General features: G+C 41.4%; 1 protein-coding gene across 1 annotated transcript in view; it reads left to right on the plus strand.

Moving 5' to 3' along the window:
* Positions 1-714: 714 nt before the first annotated feature.
* EGFL6 (EGF like domain multiple 6) overlaps positions 715-14,537 on the plus strand; it is a 34,506-nt gene continuing 20,683 nt past the window's right edge. Inside the window, exons 1-5 of the mRNA XM_050331918.1 lie at positions 715-809; positions 7,157-7,266; positions 9,174-9,266; positions 12,095-12,214; positions 13,743-13,862. Of these exons, the coding sequence (XP_050187875.1) occupies positions 742-809; positions 7,157-7,266; positions 9,174-9,266; positions 12,095-12,214; positions 13,743-13,862 (511 nt within the window). The 5' untranslated portion in view covers positions 715-741. The remainder of the gene's footprint in view (positions 810-7,156; positions 7,267-9,173; positions 9,267-12,094; positions 12,215-13,742; positions 13,863-14,537) is intronic.

Consider the following 14,537-nt stretch of genomic DNA (forward strand, 5'->3'; position numbering starts at 1 on the left):
AAGTGCAAGCATTATCCTAGGAGGATATATCATGGGTGAGGCAGTTTACGTGCAGTGGCAGCAGCACCAAAGCCGAAGGACTAGCTATCAAGAAAGAATGTCACCAGTGAGCATACGCAGCTTAAATAACAACTTAGAATAGTAGAATCGTTTAGGCTGGAAAAGACTCCAAGATCATTGACTCCAACCTTTAACCTGACACTGCCAAATCCACCAGTAAACCATGTCCCCAGGCACCACACCTAAAGGTTTTCAAAGACTTCCAGGGACAGCGATTCCACTGGACAGACTGTTCCGATTCCTGGCCACCCTTTTAGTTAAGAACTTTGTCCTTATATCCAAGCACTTTCCTTAGCGGCTGAAACAAAGTTTGGTCAGGGATGGTCCTGCGACTGAAAGGCAAAGCCTGGAAACCTTTCAACGCAAATGCCGTTTCCCGGTGACAGAAGCCCATCGCAACGGTGCCAAGGGTGCGGAACGGGGTGAGCCTGCAGCAGCGGCTGGTGTCGGGCCGGAGCGGCACGGCTATCCCAGGGGGTCACCGCCGTGACTCCGCGCCCGGCCCCGCCGGGGGTCCCTGCCCGCCCCGTCCAGGGATGCGGGGGGAGCGAAGCCGGAGGCGGGTCCGCCCCGCCCCGCCCGGTTATAGAGCCCCGTCCCGCCGCCCGCCCGCGCTCCGGCGCTGCTGCCCTGCCAGCGAGGGACACACAGACACCGCCGGGGGCCGCCCGCGCCCCGGTGATGGTGCCGGCGGCCGGGAGCGCCCTGCTCGCCGCCCTGCTCGCCGCCGGGCTGGCCGCCGCGGGCAGGTGAGCGGGGACGGCGGGCGGGGAGGGGGCCGGAGGGGTCAGGGGTCTGACCAGGCTGGGGCTGGGTCCTGCTCCGCAGTGCGGGTGTTGACAAGTCCGTCCCGCGCCCGTGCCCGCTGGGCTCCCCCGGCCGGTCCCCGGGGCCGTGGTGCTGAACCCGCCCGGCTCGGGCGCTCCCGCGGCGTGTGCGCCCCTTCCCCGAGGGGCTCACCAGTGCTGGGGCTCTTCTGCCCTGGGAAAAACGGCAGCGTCAGTGACGGTCCGAACGGTGGGAACAGCTGCACCACCTATAGAAAGGTGTGAGCTGCTCCAGTTCTTGGTCTGCCTGGATAAACAGGCACTTTACCATCATCCCACCCTCACAAGGTTTTAGGTTCTTCAGAGACAGGTACGCTCTGGAAACTGAATGAGATTTTGAGAGAGGATCAATAAAACCATTTACTCCTAATCAAGCCATTGCAGTGTTCCCCCTCCCAGTTCTCCAGAAGCAAGTGCTGCAGCAAGGGAGTAGCTCGAAAAGGGGAAATTCACAGCAACTGCGGGTGAAGCCTTCAAGATGTTGTGTGCTTTATTTATTTAGTATCAGATTTGTGAATGGGAACGTTTGTCATCAGCAAGTGACACTCTGCTGTTCCAGCACATGTGGGCCTGTTGAGTGGTCAGTTCCCCAGTAACTGGAAGTTTGTAAACTCCAGACCTGCTCGTATATCTTAGAGAAAACACATTTGCTCTCAAAGCAGAGCTCTGTTTAAATGCTTGCATTTGTTAGTCTTTCTGATGTGTATTTGCATTCCAATTACTTAGAAAGATGTAAAGCTGCAAAATAAGGATGTTATCTCTTTCTAGAAGAAAGTATGGTCTGGAGTTAACTAAAGCCAAGAGTGATATGTTTGATAAAAATTATATTATTTCACATTAAGTCAAGAAACCTATGGGAAATGTACAACCTGCCTATGACTTATTGCTCTATAGCCTGCCCTGTCCAAGTTGGTGTTGGGTGGTGATGGTATCTCACTATTCTACCAAGAATGTCACTCTGCCATTTCCATTGGAAGAAAGTAGAAAAAAAAAAGATTTTCAAACATATTGATGGAAGTTTTGGATGACATGGATCCTAATTTAAGAGTATCCTATCTGCCCCTGAATGGTTATGAAGAAGGAACAGGAAATAGTAAAAATCAGATTCAGTTTTGAAAGCCTGATTTAATTATGATTATTTATGTCTCTCAGAAGTGTAGCTTTCATACCTGGACATTTAATTTCTTTGCTCTAAGCACTTGTTTTAATGAGTTTGGTGGGCACATGAATCCTTAAAGAAGAAAATTCTGCAAGCCAAATCTAAACTGCATTTATTCTTTCTGGAGGGACTCGCAGTGAAGCAAGACTGTTGTCATGTTGAGTGCCTGAAACTGACTGAAGGGTTATCTAAGACACAGTTATTAAAAGATATTAGGTGACACACTATTCATTTTATTTAATATGAATATAGGTGAACTTTTTTTCCTAGAAGGACGTCACTCTTCAAATAAACTTTTGTGAAAACAGACAAACCAACAAAACTCCAAAAACCCAACCAAACAAGCAACACAGAGAAAACACCTCATGCCTTCATTTTGCACAGCGTTCAAATATTACCTCTGTATTGCACACACTAAGAGTTTTAAGGCATTTCTTTCAAATTGCTAATTTATGAAATGCCATCTTTTTGTCCTTCTGAATATAACAGTTGATCAAAATTTTAGGTTTGGTGCTAGTTTTTGCTAGCAACAATGCCCAGAAATATTTTTAGAGTAACATTAAAGAAAGGGATCACATCCTGCCTTTAAGTTAACTGGAAGCTGCTAATAATGCAGGCAGCTACTGTGTGCACAAGAGCTAACCAAAAGTGTTCTGTAGAGGTCTTATGGAAACAGTGCATTAATCTATTCAGCAGCTGGTAAATAAATAAATAAATAAATAAAAACTCATAAATGCTCCTTCCCAGATAAAACTTTAGTAAAAGGCAATATTAACAGGACTATATTAACTCAAACTAACTTTGTTATCTGTCTACCTGATTAAATGAGGCTTTTGCAGATTTGCTTGCTTATCCTCTGCAACTGCTACTGTCACATCACTCAGTTCAGGCAGGCCTTACACTGTAAATGATCACTGATCAGGAGAACATGACAAGTATCTTTTGTTCACTGTTGAGGTTTTTACTTCTTTTTATTTTAGCTGTTATGGGTTAAACGGCTGGTAATGAAGTTTGTGGTCCAGCACATTTAACAGCCCAGTAATTAGATTTGAAATTTTGACTGCTCATTGGTATCCAGACCTTTTTAGTAGCTTGGATTTGACCATAAACTAATTTTGAGAAAATTATGCAATGTAAAACTATTCCTTTATTTTATGGAATGAAACCACAATAAAGAGGGGTAGGAGTAGAAGGAAGATTCTGTTGGACAAGTAAGTCCCAATATTTAGGTGTGCTTTACTCCCCCATTTTCACCCTTTATTGCACTTTTAATATTTTTCTTTGCAATTGAGTATGTATTTAAGCTATTGGGGGTATCAGTGATATCAGTCCTACCCTATAAATCAACTTTGCTCTGCTGAAAGGTCTACTCCTCACACCACTGTAGGAATTAAGTTACATACTTACTTGATCCTGGCCGGTATCTAGAGGTTTTGCTCTGAATTGGTCTGATTTTTTGGGGGGATAGGATTTATAATCTTCATATTACTTCAAAGAGGAACAACTTCATTCATACCTATGTTTGTGTCCTTACAAGCAAGGTTAGGTCTTACTCAGTCTGTGAAAGAGGCCACGTATCTTAAATTTAGGGTGCAGTTTTTCTCCTGGTTCTTCAAAGCTCTTCAGGACTCTCACCTTTCTTGTGACGTTCATGTTCATGTTTTCCCCTCAGAGTATTAAAGGATGGTAGCATAATAGTAAATGGTTATAACTGGTCTTTATCTTAATGAGCTCTTCTCTGTCTTGTTTGGAGATGCCTGGCATGCAGTAGGAAGCAATTAGATTCCTCTCTCAGCTTTTGGTTTGTTCAACTGAATACAAGTTCTTATCATCCTCTGTAAACAGGTAATTCTTCATAGCTTTTATTATCAAATACACCATACATAATTCAAATTTCTTCACCATGGATGTTAAGAACTGTACACAATCATCCTGATTCCAGCAAGGACAGGGTTAATATTTGCTAGTAACCAGGAGGGGGCAAGACCAGGACATGGATGTTATTCTATACCACCTCACATCATTGCTGGGGGTGTAGGAAGGGGACTGTCTTCCAGAGAGGAGGGGTTCCTTCCAGTCAAGAAAACATTGCACAAGGAGCCATCTCATGTTGGAGGTGGTTTTCATGTGCATAGCTTCTTTTCTTATACCCTCTGTCATTAGTATTGTTGTTGTTACTTTTTTTTTTCTTATCTCATTGCTGTTTCCAGTAAATAGTTCTTGTCTCAGCCTGAGATCTTTACCTTTTGTGCCTCCAATTCTCAATTCCATCCCACTGCAGTGGGAAGCAGGAGGAGAAAACAGGTTTGGAGAGTCTCGGAGGGGGCACTGAACTGGGGAGTACCATTGCTAAACCACAACAATACAGCCTGGTCCAGTAGCAGTAAACCTCTCCTAGAATTTTAACTGGAACACCTGAAGGTCCCACTTAATTTATGATGGTGCTAGTGGCTCACAGCAATCTTGTGATAACTAATGCAGGCAGCTCTTTCTTTCTGTCACCTCAACTAAGGAGGCCTTGGGCTGCAGTAGTTGCTATTCATCTTCACTGTTCTTTGCTAAATACCACCCTACTGATGTCAGCAGTAACAGAGCCATACAAAATCTCTCCTGCCTAGGCACTCTGGACAGCTAAGTATGCCACTTGTTACCTTTAGCACCAGTGCTGTAAGCTACAGACTCTCAGAGGACAGAGTTCTTTGCTAGAAATTCGGAGACCACTCTTGCCACTGACTTGCACAGTCTACCTTCTCTTGCCCTTCTTCCTGAGTTGTGCATTTGGGCTGCAGGTTCTTCAAGGCCAGGAATGTTTTGCACACTGAGCAGACAGTGGCAAGCCCAGCCATCACACTCAGGCCTCTGAAATCCTACAGGAGTATCATACTGCTTCCAGTCTGCATTACTTCTCCCACAATATCCAGAAAGGTTCTGGATCCTTTCTCCCAGAAAGGATCTGCCTGCCTGAAAGGATCTCCTCTTTCTAAATTTATTTCTTTTGCACAAAATGCTGAACTCCTGACAGCAATGGCAGAGCTGGTGGATATTGAGTCTTCATGGGTCAGAGGGCCCAAGCTGGCAAAACTGGTTTTCCTCCCAGATTTTGGGATCCAGGTGGGCTCTCAATAGTCTAGTTGATCTTCCCCGCTGCCAAAGGTAAGTTTTAACTTGGTGCTTAGTGTGGAAATCAGAACACGAGAAAGACCTTTTCCAGGGCAGTATCTATAGAGTACAGTTATGTTAATTTCATCTGCAGTTTTAGGAAACGCTTCCAGTTTTAAGAGAAGTTTGTAATGAAATCTTGAGATATATTGCATATTTGGTAAAGACACTGTCATTTGATTTTGAAGTGAATTAATAAATAAAATGTTACTGAATGAATTTTTTCCTGTGAAAATGAGCACCTTTTGGAAAGGAATGAGATCCTTCTTCCTCCAAGCTTTAGGCATTTTAACCTTTCAGCGGAGTCATAGCACTATCCAGATGCATTTAAGGGGATTTTCTGAGATGGAAGTGGAATGTACATTTACTATCCAGGTAAATTCAAGGGCACTTTCTAGCCTGCAAACATAACATATGCTCTTTAACTTGTATACTTGCAAGTGATTTAAGCCAGCAGCATTTGGATGAACAAAATGGAAAAAAGTTATTTTATTGTCTATAGATGCAGAGGCAGGGTGTTGATTTCTCACAGATGCACACAGAGGAGTTATAGCTGTTCAATACACTTTTTCACCTGCCTGAAGATGAGGTACATGTACTCCTGTAAACTACATCACTGGGTTGATGGCAAAGGTTGGGTGACTTCAGAACAACTCAGTCCAACACTGAGGCTTTTTTACTTGCCCAGTGATATGAAGACCATCTCTTCATTCAGAGTATCTCCAGTACATGAGCTTATGCATTTCCTCTGAGCTCCCTTCTCTTTCCAGTGGTTCCGCTACTAAAGAAAACGCTGGTGTAACATATTGTATCTTTGAAGTGTATGCATATAGCTGTTTTATTAGTTTACCTCAGTGATGTTTACAGTAACTGTTCTAAGTGCAACCCTTATAGGTAACCACAGGAGAAGTGCAAAGCGCTGCTGTAATGTGATAAAGCAATGTCTTTACTGTACCTCAGACTAAAAAATACAAAATTCCATGCCTGATTACTTTTTGTTGTGTATTGCCCCCTCAGTACCTCAAATCACTTACTATGAAGCTACCACCAATAAGGTGTACTCTGTGTCAAAACCAACACTTTGGACTTTTTGAAGAATGCACATTTTAAATTATGGATTGGAAAAAGCAGTGGGGACAGAGGATTTTGGATAAAGAAAATAATTTTATGAAGGAGACAGGCATGTGGTATTGAAGAACTTAATAACAGCAAACAGAGGGAGAAGGCAACTAAAGCCACAGTACTAGTTGCAGCACAGAGTAGGTCCAGAAGATTTACACAGTTGTGGAATTGCATCAGATTTATAATTTTGGCAGCTAACATGGCAGGTTTTCCAACTCTTGCAGTTGTTAATCTGCAGTGACTTTGAACCCCCTGGGTTTATTGGTAGGTGAAATTAACACTATGGTCAGGCAGTTTCGTGCAACCAGAATGCTCAAGACTGCACTTATGCAATCAATTTGCATGTATGCAGTGACTATGAGCCTGAAAGTCACTATCCTCTATGGGGCTGCCTGATCTTCAGGACATGCATTTCTGTAGAATCAGTATTTCATCATCCAATGCAAAATTGCGGTCAGGTGTGGCATTGTATATTGGATCCAGGTTGTTCACGTGGCACAAACTGAGGCAGCCCCATTGACTTCAGTGATATTAAAAATGACTCATTCTAGCAGGAGACCTGCCTGTATTTTTTGCCTTTGCCATGTTTCTTATTAGAAAGGGTTTATGTTGCACAGTTAATTTATTGCAGGTGAATCATTCCCATCTCCCCTGTTTCTCCAATCAAATGGGACTTTGCATTCCTGTCTAGGAACACTGCCTTAGTTTTCATGAATTGAAAATGCCTGACAGGGGATAAAACATAAGGGAAATGGGCAATGGAGTATGCAGAGGAATGAACTAAAGTGCATTTGGCTGATGAAGCTGGTGTTTGTCCTTCCTTACACAGCTTGAGAGCTGGTGGGCAGCTGGTGGCTGTGAGCCAGCCTGGGGTGTGTCGCTATGGTTCCAGGTTGGATTGCTGTTATGGCTGGAAAAAGAACAAGGGCCACTGTGAAGGTAACATCAATTTTATGCTTTTTCCTCTCCGTGGCTGCGTACTTGGTACTGTCACAGCCGTTGAGCATGCACCAAAATCACAGTGGTTTCCAATGCTACATAAGGACCCTAAAATAGTTTTCTATCAGTTGGTATCCTTTATCTTCAGAGTACACAGCCTCTGAGAACCAGGAGGTTTTAACTTTCTGAAAATATAAATAAAACTCAAGCAATAGGTGCACCTGACTTAGGCTGGGGTAGCCAGTCAGCATCCTGGTCTGTGGATGGTCAGCATCCTGGCTCAGTGAAGAGACAATGGCTCTTAAGACATTTCTAATTTGTAAAAAGTCTACAGATCCCAAGGAGAAGGCAATGTGGAATCTTTCTTTTCAACTGTACTTGGGCAAAATACAACAAAATCATAAAATACATGTTTTAGAAATCTTTTTCAGACATTGCACCTGTTGTCCCAGAGGGTTTGGCATTTTGTATGTGGTGAATTTGTATAGAGGCTTAGGGTTATTCATTGCTGAAAATCATAAAATGTCTCTGCTTTATATATATAATGTCATTTTAAAAAAGAAAAAAGGATTATTTTCATATCTCTGCATGGCTTAATAACACCTTAGTTTTGATGCAAATGAATAAATTGAGGGACAAGTGACAAATACAGCTCTGATCAGCCAGTGGAGTAGGCTGTCTTGTTTTAAAGCAATAGGTTTTCATAAACTTTGAAGACTCTTCTCTGACAAATTACTTTAAGCCACCTATAATGTAATTCTGTATTGTAAATCCAGATGCAGTGTTCTCTGCTTCAGTGTTAGCACTGCAAGCTGGTCTTTTCCAGTCTTGGATCTCCTCAGTTGCAGCTGAGGAATGTGTCCATCCCATGGGAGACCATGCCAAGCAAGGATGCATGGGATCCCAGGGGAACAAGCTGGTCTTGCAGTGTGCCACGTTGCCTTCAGGGATAGAACTAGTGCTGAAAAATGCCTCAGTCTGTAGAGTTAGTGGATCAGTACATCTGAATGCTTCTGTAAAGGTAGGGAAGATACTTGAATTCAGAAGTATGAATTTTAATTATTCATTTCGCTATATAGTAATTAACACTGTGACTTTCCTACAGTTTGCAGATCAGCTTAATTACAAAAGGTATCGAGATGTGCATTCTGGTGCTTACTTCTTCATTGTTTTTACAGAGCTAGTCCTGATTTAAATGCATTTAATTATTTAAATATTTAAATGCATTTAAATTATTTAAATGCTCTTCTTGAATAACCCCCATGTTGACAATCATATTAACTTTAAGAGCCCTCTAAGCCTTATAATAGTCAGTTTAGTTTCTGATTGATGATCTAGAGGACTGAGAGTTAGAAAATTTTACTTTTTAATTCATCCAGGTTAAGCATAGTCCTCTCAAATTATTGCAAACCAGATGCAATTATACTTATTGGGATGTGTAGTAAGGACAGTTGCCTCATGACAGATGTGCTCTGGATGTTCCACCATGGAATATACATGTTCCTCAGCTGTAACTGAGAATGTCCAAGACTGTAAAACTGCTGTAGGATAAGGTGTCTCCTTTGGCTGCAAGAGAGTCTGTTGCTGCTTTCCTACTCAGATGACAAGCCTAGCAAGTCAAGCTGCTGACCAGCTGCTTCTCACATAGGCTTCTTAAAAACAGGAAAAATGCAAGAGTACAAAATTACTAAATGTGAGTTGTAAGCATGGAAGAAAAAATATGAGGGTGAGACCTAAAAGTAATCCCTACTTTTCCAGGTCTTTACAAAACTGCTAAAAAACAGAGGGAGAGGTATGGAGGATACTGAACTTATGTAAAAGGTTTTTAGGCAACTAAGCAGGGCAAAAGTTTTCAAATAGAATATTTCTAACTTTTTCTCTCTCCTTTCTCTGCCTGACTCCACCAGCTACCTGTGGACACGGTTGCAAGTATGGCGAGTGCATGGGACCAAACAAATGCAAATGTTTTCCTGGATTTACAGGGAAAACCTGTAATCAAGGTTAGTGCACATGCTCCAGAAAGCAGATTGTTAACTTTCTGTCTTCTTATCTTATACTATGGTTTGTGTCATCTTTCAAAATAGTAAACCAGGAGATTTTCATGTTTATGTAGAACTTAAGAACTTAGAGCTTGCCTGGGATGCTGGAGATGTAAGAGCCTTAAGTCTCCTTCAGCAAACTGAAGTTTGAACCTATATTGTGTATGTCCTATGGGCTGATGACAAGGGCAAACTGTCATGTTTATAGTCAGAGGATTAAGGCATAGAAAGATTATATAGGAAATCATCAGAAGAGATGGCAGTCAATTCCAGAACCCATGTTATTTTCTCAACTAGCAATCCATGTTTCTTTTCTAACTAACTTTCTAATCAGAAAGACATGCAATTATATGCTAGACATGTAATTTATCAAGCTGCCTGGGCTGTTTGCAAATGCTGAATGGTATTTCTGAGAACCAGAATTGGGAGTCTTTATAATTGCATTTTCAGAAACTTTAAATGCACCACTTTCCCTCCATAAACTTGCAATTCAACATAGAAATATTTCAGCTAACACATTGGTAAGAACTCAATTATTTTTTTCCTGTTCCAATATATGAGACCCTTGTGATGGATCAGACGAAAGGAGTAGGTCCATCCTACTGCAGCACAGATGAGTGAACTGCAGGTGCTATGATGGAAGCATGACATAAAGACAACACAAAGGGACCGGTCTGTCCTTGCTACCTTACCAAGCTCCTGCAGCCTTTGCTAGAAAATTTTGCATTGATGTGCTAAAAAGCCGTTTTTTTAATAGTCAAAACAACCCATTTGTTACATAGTATCTTTCAAAAAATATACCATAAAGCTACATTGTTAAGTAGTTTAGAAAACTCCATCTTTTGCACTTTTGATGTTTTTCACAGGGAAAGAACTTAATTCCTCAGTACCACTAGAGAGGAAAGGGAAACAGCAGCTGTGGTTATATGTAACAGATATGTAGGCATTACTTACAACTTCCACCTTTAAACCCAGAAGTTTAACTTCAAAAATTTTTGGCAGCTGAAATGTTACCAGAAAGCAACAGTTTTTAGATGTTCTCTGTGCAGTGACTCCATCTGCATTTGAAATGCCCTCTGTAGGCAATCAGATCCTGTTTGGTGCCACTTGCAATAGGTTCAGAGTCTGAGGCACGGTGGCAGCACCACACAGGCCCACATGTGCAAATCGCCTCTTAGTCCCTGGGCTCTTCTGCCTTCTGAAACGCAGCCAGGATTTTTTCAGTAAAGTGATGGCTGGCACAGCCCAGAAGTGTCCAAGAGCTGTTTCAACAGTATAGCCACATAGGTGGTCATGTTCCAGCAGCCAGGAATGGTCATATCTACTTTTAATTTACTGGAGATGTTGCTTTGGTCTGTCCTTACACAGAATGCCCTGCTGAGCAAGCTCAACATGAGCTAACTAAAATAACAGAGATAAGGGGACTGTATTAGTCTGCCACCGAGTCTGAGCCAAATTAGCTTTATCTCCATAGGTTCTTTTTTAGAGCTGTGTATGCTATCAGTGCATTGTTATGCTATCAGAGATAGGTGCAGATAAGCACTTTTGAAAATGTATGGTCTAAGTGGAATAACTTTTGTTCTCCAGTTTGCTCCCTAATTACTTTGTTAAAAGGGTCTTGGTTATTTAGTGGAGCCACAGTAACACAAAAATCCAGTGTGATTTGCTAGCAGATAGGTTGTACTTTTTCAAACACACTCTACATTTAAATAATAGAATGCCTTTTAGAAATAGAAAATCTCTTTCTTCCCTGGACTGAGCTGTAACAAACACATCTGCACTTCCACAAAGTTTTTGCTTTGAATGGTTGACCCTGTGGTCTGCAGGGTACATAGGCATGAGAACAGATGCTTCTCCCATTAGAAATGGAGCTACACAAACTCAGTCCTTGCCTGGAGAGCTGCATCTTTACTGAATGTATAATTATGGTCGTATGTTCTGTTAAGCACTTGAAAGGGCTGCATATGCTGGTGCATTCTGTTAATGCATTCCGTCTGTTTACTCATCATTAGAAGAGGTAGAGATGTCAGTTCACAGAAGTCACAAACAGAGATTTTTGTCCCCTTGTCATAGGCCAAATATCATTGTGAATACTGCTCACCCTATACCAAAGAAATTAAACTTTTTTAGAATTCTCATTTTCTCCCTGTGAAGAACAGCTATTGGAAATTTGAAATTGAGTTAGTTTCTGCAAAGCCTTTACATCCTGGATTTTGAGAAAGATTTAGGATGCTTTTATTCTCAGGATTTTAAGATTTTTGAGATTGGGCCTTTTATTTTTAAAGTCACATAATTCTTATCATATATTGTATTTAATTTCTACTACTGATAACCTTGGTACCAATGTGTAGCTCAGAAAAACAAAAGTAAAAGTCTTTGTTTCACTTAAACTCATTTGCGGTTCTCAGTCTCATTTTTGCCTTTCTACTATAGAGGTCAGCTGGAGGGCTAAAATCTCCAACTAGAATCAGGGAAATCCAGACAAATAACTCACAAAAAGAGAGTAACTAAATTCTCTCTCCACCACTCCACTTCTTCCTAACAAGCTGCCAGATGTGGCCAGAGTTTGCTTTAGTTTTTCAAGTGTGTAAGTCCATGTATGTTGGTTTTACTAGCAGTCTTTCAGCCAGATGGTCTGCTAAACTCTCATTTTGCAAGGGGCGGGCTCATTTTCCATCCAAACGATTTTACTCTGGGGAACCCAATGCATTAGGCAATATTATCCACCTATATGTATGAATATATGTATAGAAAACCCAGCACTCACTTAATTCCAATGACTTCTGCAGATCTGAATGAATGTGGACTGAAGCCACGTCCTTGTGAGCACAGATGTATGAATACACATGGCAGCTACAAGTGCTATTGTCTCAACGGGTACATGCTTCTGCCAGATGGCACATGTGCAAGTAAGTAATAGAGCTCATGGAACAGGCACAGCAAAATCATCTAATCACATTTAATCCCAGCAGATTTCCTTCTTGCGATGAACAGATTTAGCTTATTCAGGAGAGGGGTTTTACCCCAGCTCTCTGGTACTGCTGCAGCTGAAAGAGACTTTTCTATTTGGTAGTTTCTGGATAAAGTAAACTAGATCATACTTGTATTTGGGTGTTCAGATGAGTTTTAATCCTGCTAGAATTAAAAATCATTGATAGTTCTACTTCAGATGAAGGACAGCTAGTACAATCTTGGTGCATAGTCCTGCCAGTTCACCTGCTGAATAAGGGTAAATGAATCTATCCAAGCAAAGCACCAATACAGGCTACTTTTTACATGCCATTATTCTTTGCTTTATCTTTCTGTGTCTCCATGACTGATTTATTTTATCTGTGTTGATATTCCTCTCATAGCTGCTGCCAGCTTCTTGCAAACATTTGTTCATTGAGCTGAGACTTATCTAAATTTTGGGGAAAATAGATATTTCTACCTATCTTCTTTGTCTTTAAGCCACCATGAAATGGAAAGCATTCTACTTTTTTAGCCAACCTGATTTTCAGCCCTGAGGAAGCATCTTGTTTTTCAATCACAGAGTTTTGTTTGTAGAAACTACCTTTTTTTCCTTCACCTGAGCAGTTCCATACAGGTATTTTGGCTTTGAATTTCACAAAACCCAGGTAACATGGTGACAGGCCTTTATAGAGTTCACTGGACTGGAGCAGATCCATCAGCTGGACAAGGAAGACAGTTCTTCTGAGCAGTGGAACAATCTGTTTAACTCTATTCTAAACCAAAGGACCTGGCTGTATGGGGTACAGCACAGTCTTTCACATGAATATGAGAGAAAACAATAAATTCAGAAAGTCTTTGATCTCCAAATCTTGGAGAAAACCATTCACCAGACAGGGTGCCCATCTGGCAAGTCAGTCAGAATAATTGTAAAAGTACCCAGCCTTGGCAAATACTTACAGGAGTGCAGGGTCTGCAGCTGCAGAATAGGTCTGAAATCCAGAGCTCCTACTCTCTCTCACTTATGGCAGGGAGACTGAAATTGCCACAAAAGGTGCCCAGAGGCCAGAGCTTCTGGAGGATTTCCCATCTATACATCACAGCTCAGGTTCATGCCACTGCATTACTAACCATGGTGTGTATTACTGGCAGATAGCAGCTGCAGGGCCTTGAGATCCCTGAGAAATGGATATTTCTTCCTTCCATTTCTCTCTCTGAGTCTAAAGGGTGATATTAAAAAGTCTCAGAACTGGGATCAGCAAAAAAGAGAGGAATAAGGGCTGATAGGGAAAGAACAAAGTAGATCCAAGTGTAAGATCTATCCCATGGACTCCAGAATTTTTAATAAGCTAATGTATAGACAACTTTATTTATAATGAATGGAATTTTGTTGTCCTGGAGAATTTCTGTGTTTACCCAGATCTAACTTAAGTGTGTGATCCCAGCCTAGAATTTTGCTCCTTTTGTAATTTTAAATGCTGTTTTCAGGTTCTAGGACATGCGCCATGGTGAATTGCCAATACGGATGTGAAGAAGTCAAAGGGGAGGTGCAGTGTCTCTGTCCATCAGGTGGCCTTCAGCTGGGACCAAATGGAAGGACATGCATTGGTATGGTTGGAGAGCTCACTCTCTTTTCTGTAGGATCCCTGAAACCAAAAGATTCTGGGGAAAGGTCAGGAAGTAGTTAATCCTCTTTGCTGTATTGAATAATTCTTCTTGTTAATCACAGTGTGATGTAAAGTTGTGTGGTTTTTTTTTAATAACTGTTCTTGTACTATTGGCCATGTAATTCTTCTGAGAAGTCTCATCTGCGATAATTAATTAAATGTTTTGACATGATTTAGAGTCATCAACAGATTCAGTTTCTCCTTATTGCTATGAGGCCATTAAATACAATGTTTTGTCTTCAGAAAGCTGCACAGGTTTGTTTAAATATTTTTCTATTGTTGTCCACCTCCCTTTGATCACCTAAGCATGGAAACAAATGGTAGAAATTATAAAATGACTGACCGTGGTGTCCAGCAGTGCATCACAGCAGTTCTAAGCCATAAAGGGCAGCAGTGTGGCAAGATGAATTACATTCAAAGTCACTACTATGTGCTAAAATGTGATAGGGAATGACAAATACCATAACTGTCAGTATTTTAAATTTGATGTTGCAACAAAACAAATTTAAATTAGTAGCATTAAATTACAATGGTTTTTGACTATCATGTTCTTAGGCTCCTCCCATAACAGGCTTCCTTCTTCATTGTCCCTGTCATCTGCCTTCCTGGACAGACC

The sequence above is a fragment of the Myiozetetes cayanensis genome, unplaced genomic scaffold (genome assembly GCF_022539395.1).
Source record: "Myiozetetes cayanensis isolate MyiCay16 unplaced genomic scaffold, myiCay2020 scf5-8, whole genome shotgun sequence".
Lineage (NCBI taxonomy): Eukaryota > Metazoa > Chordata > Aves > Passeriformes > Tyrannidae > Myiozetetes > Myiozetetes cayanensis.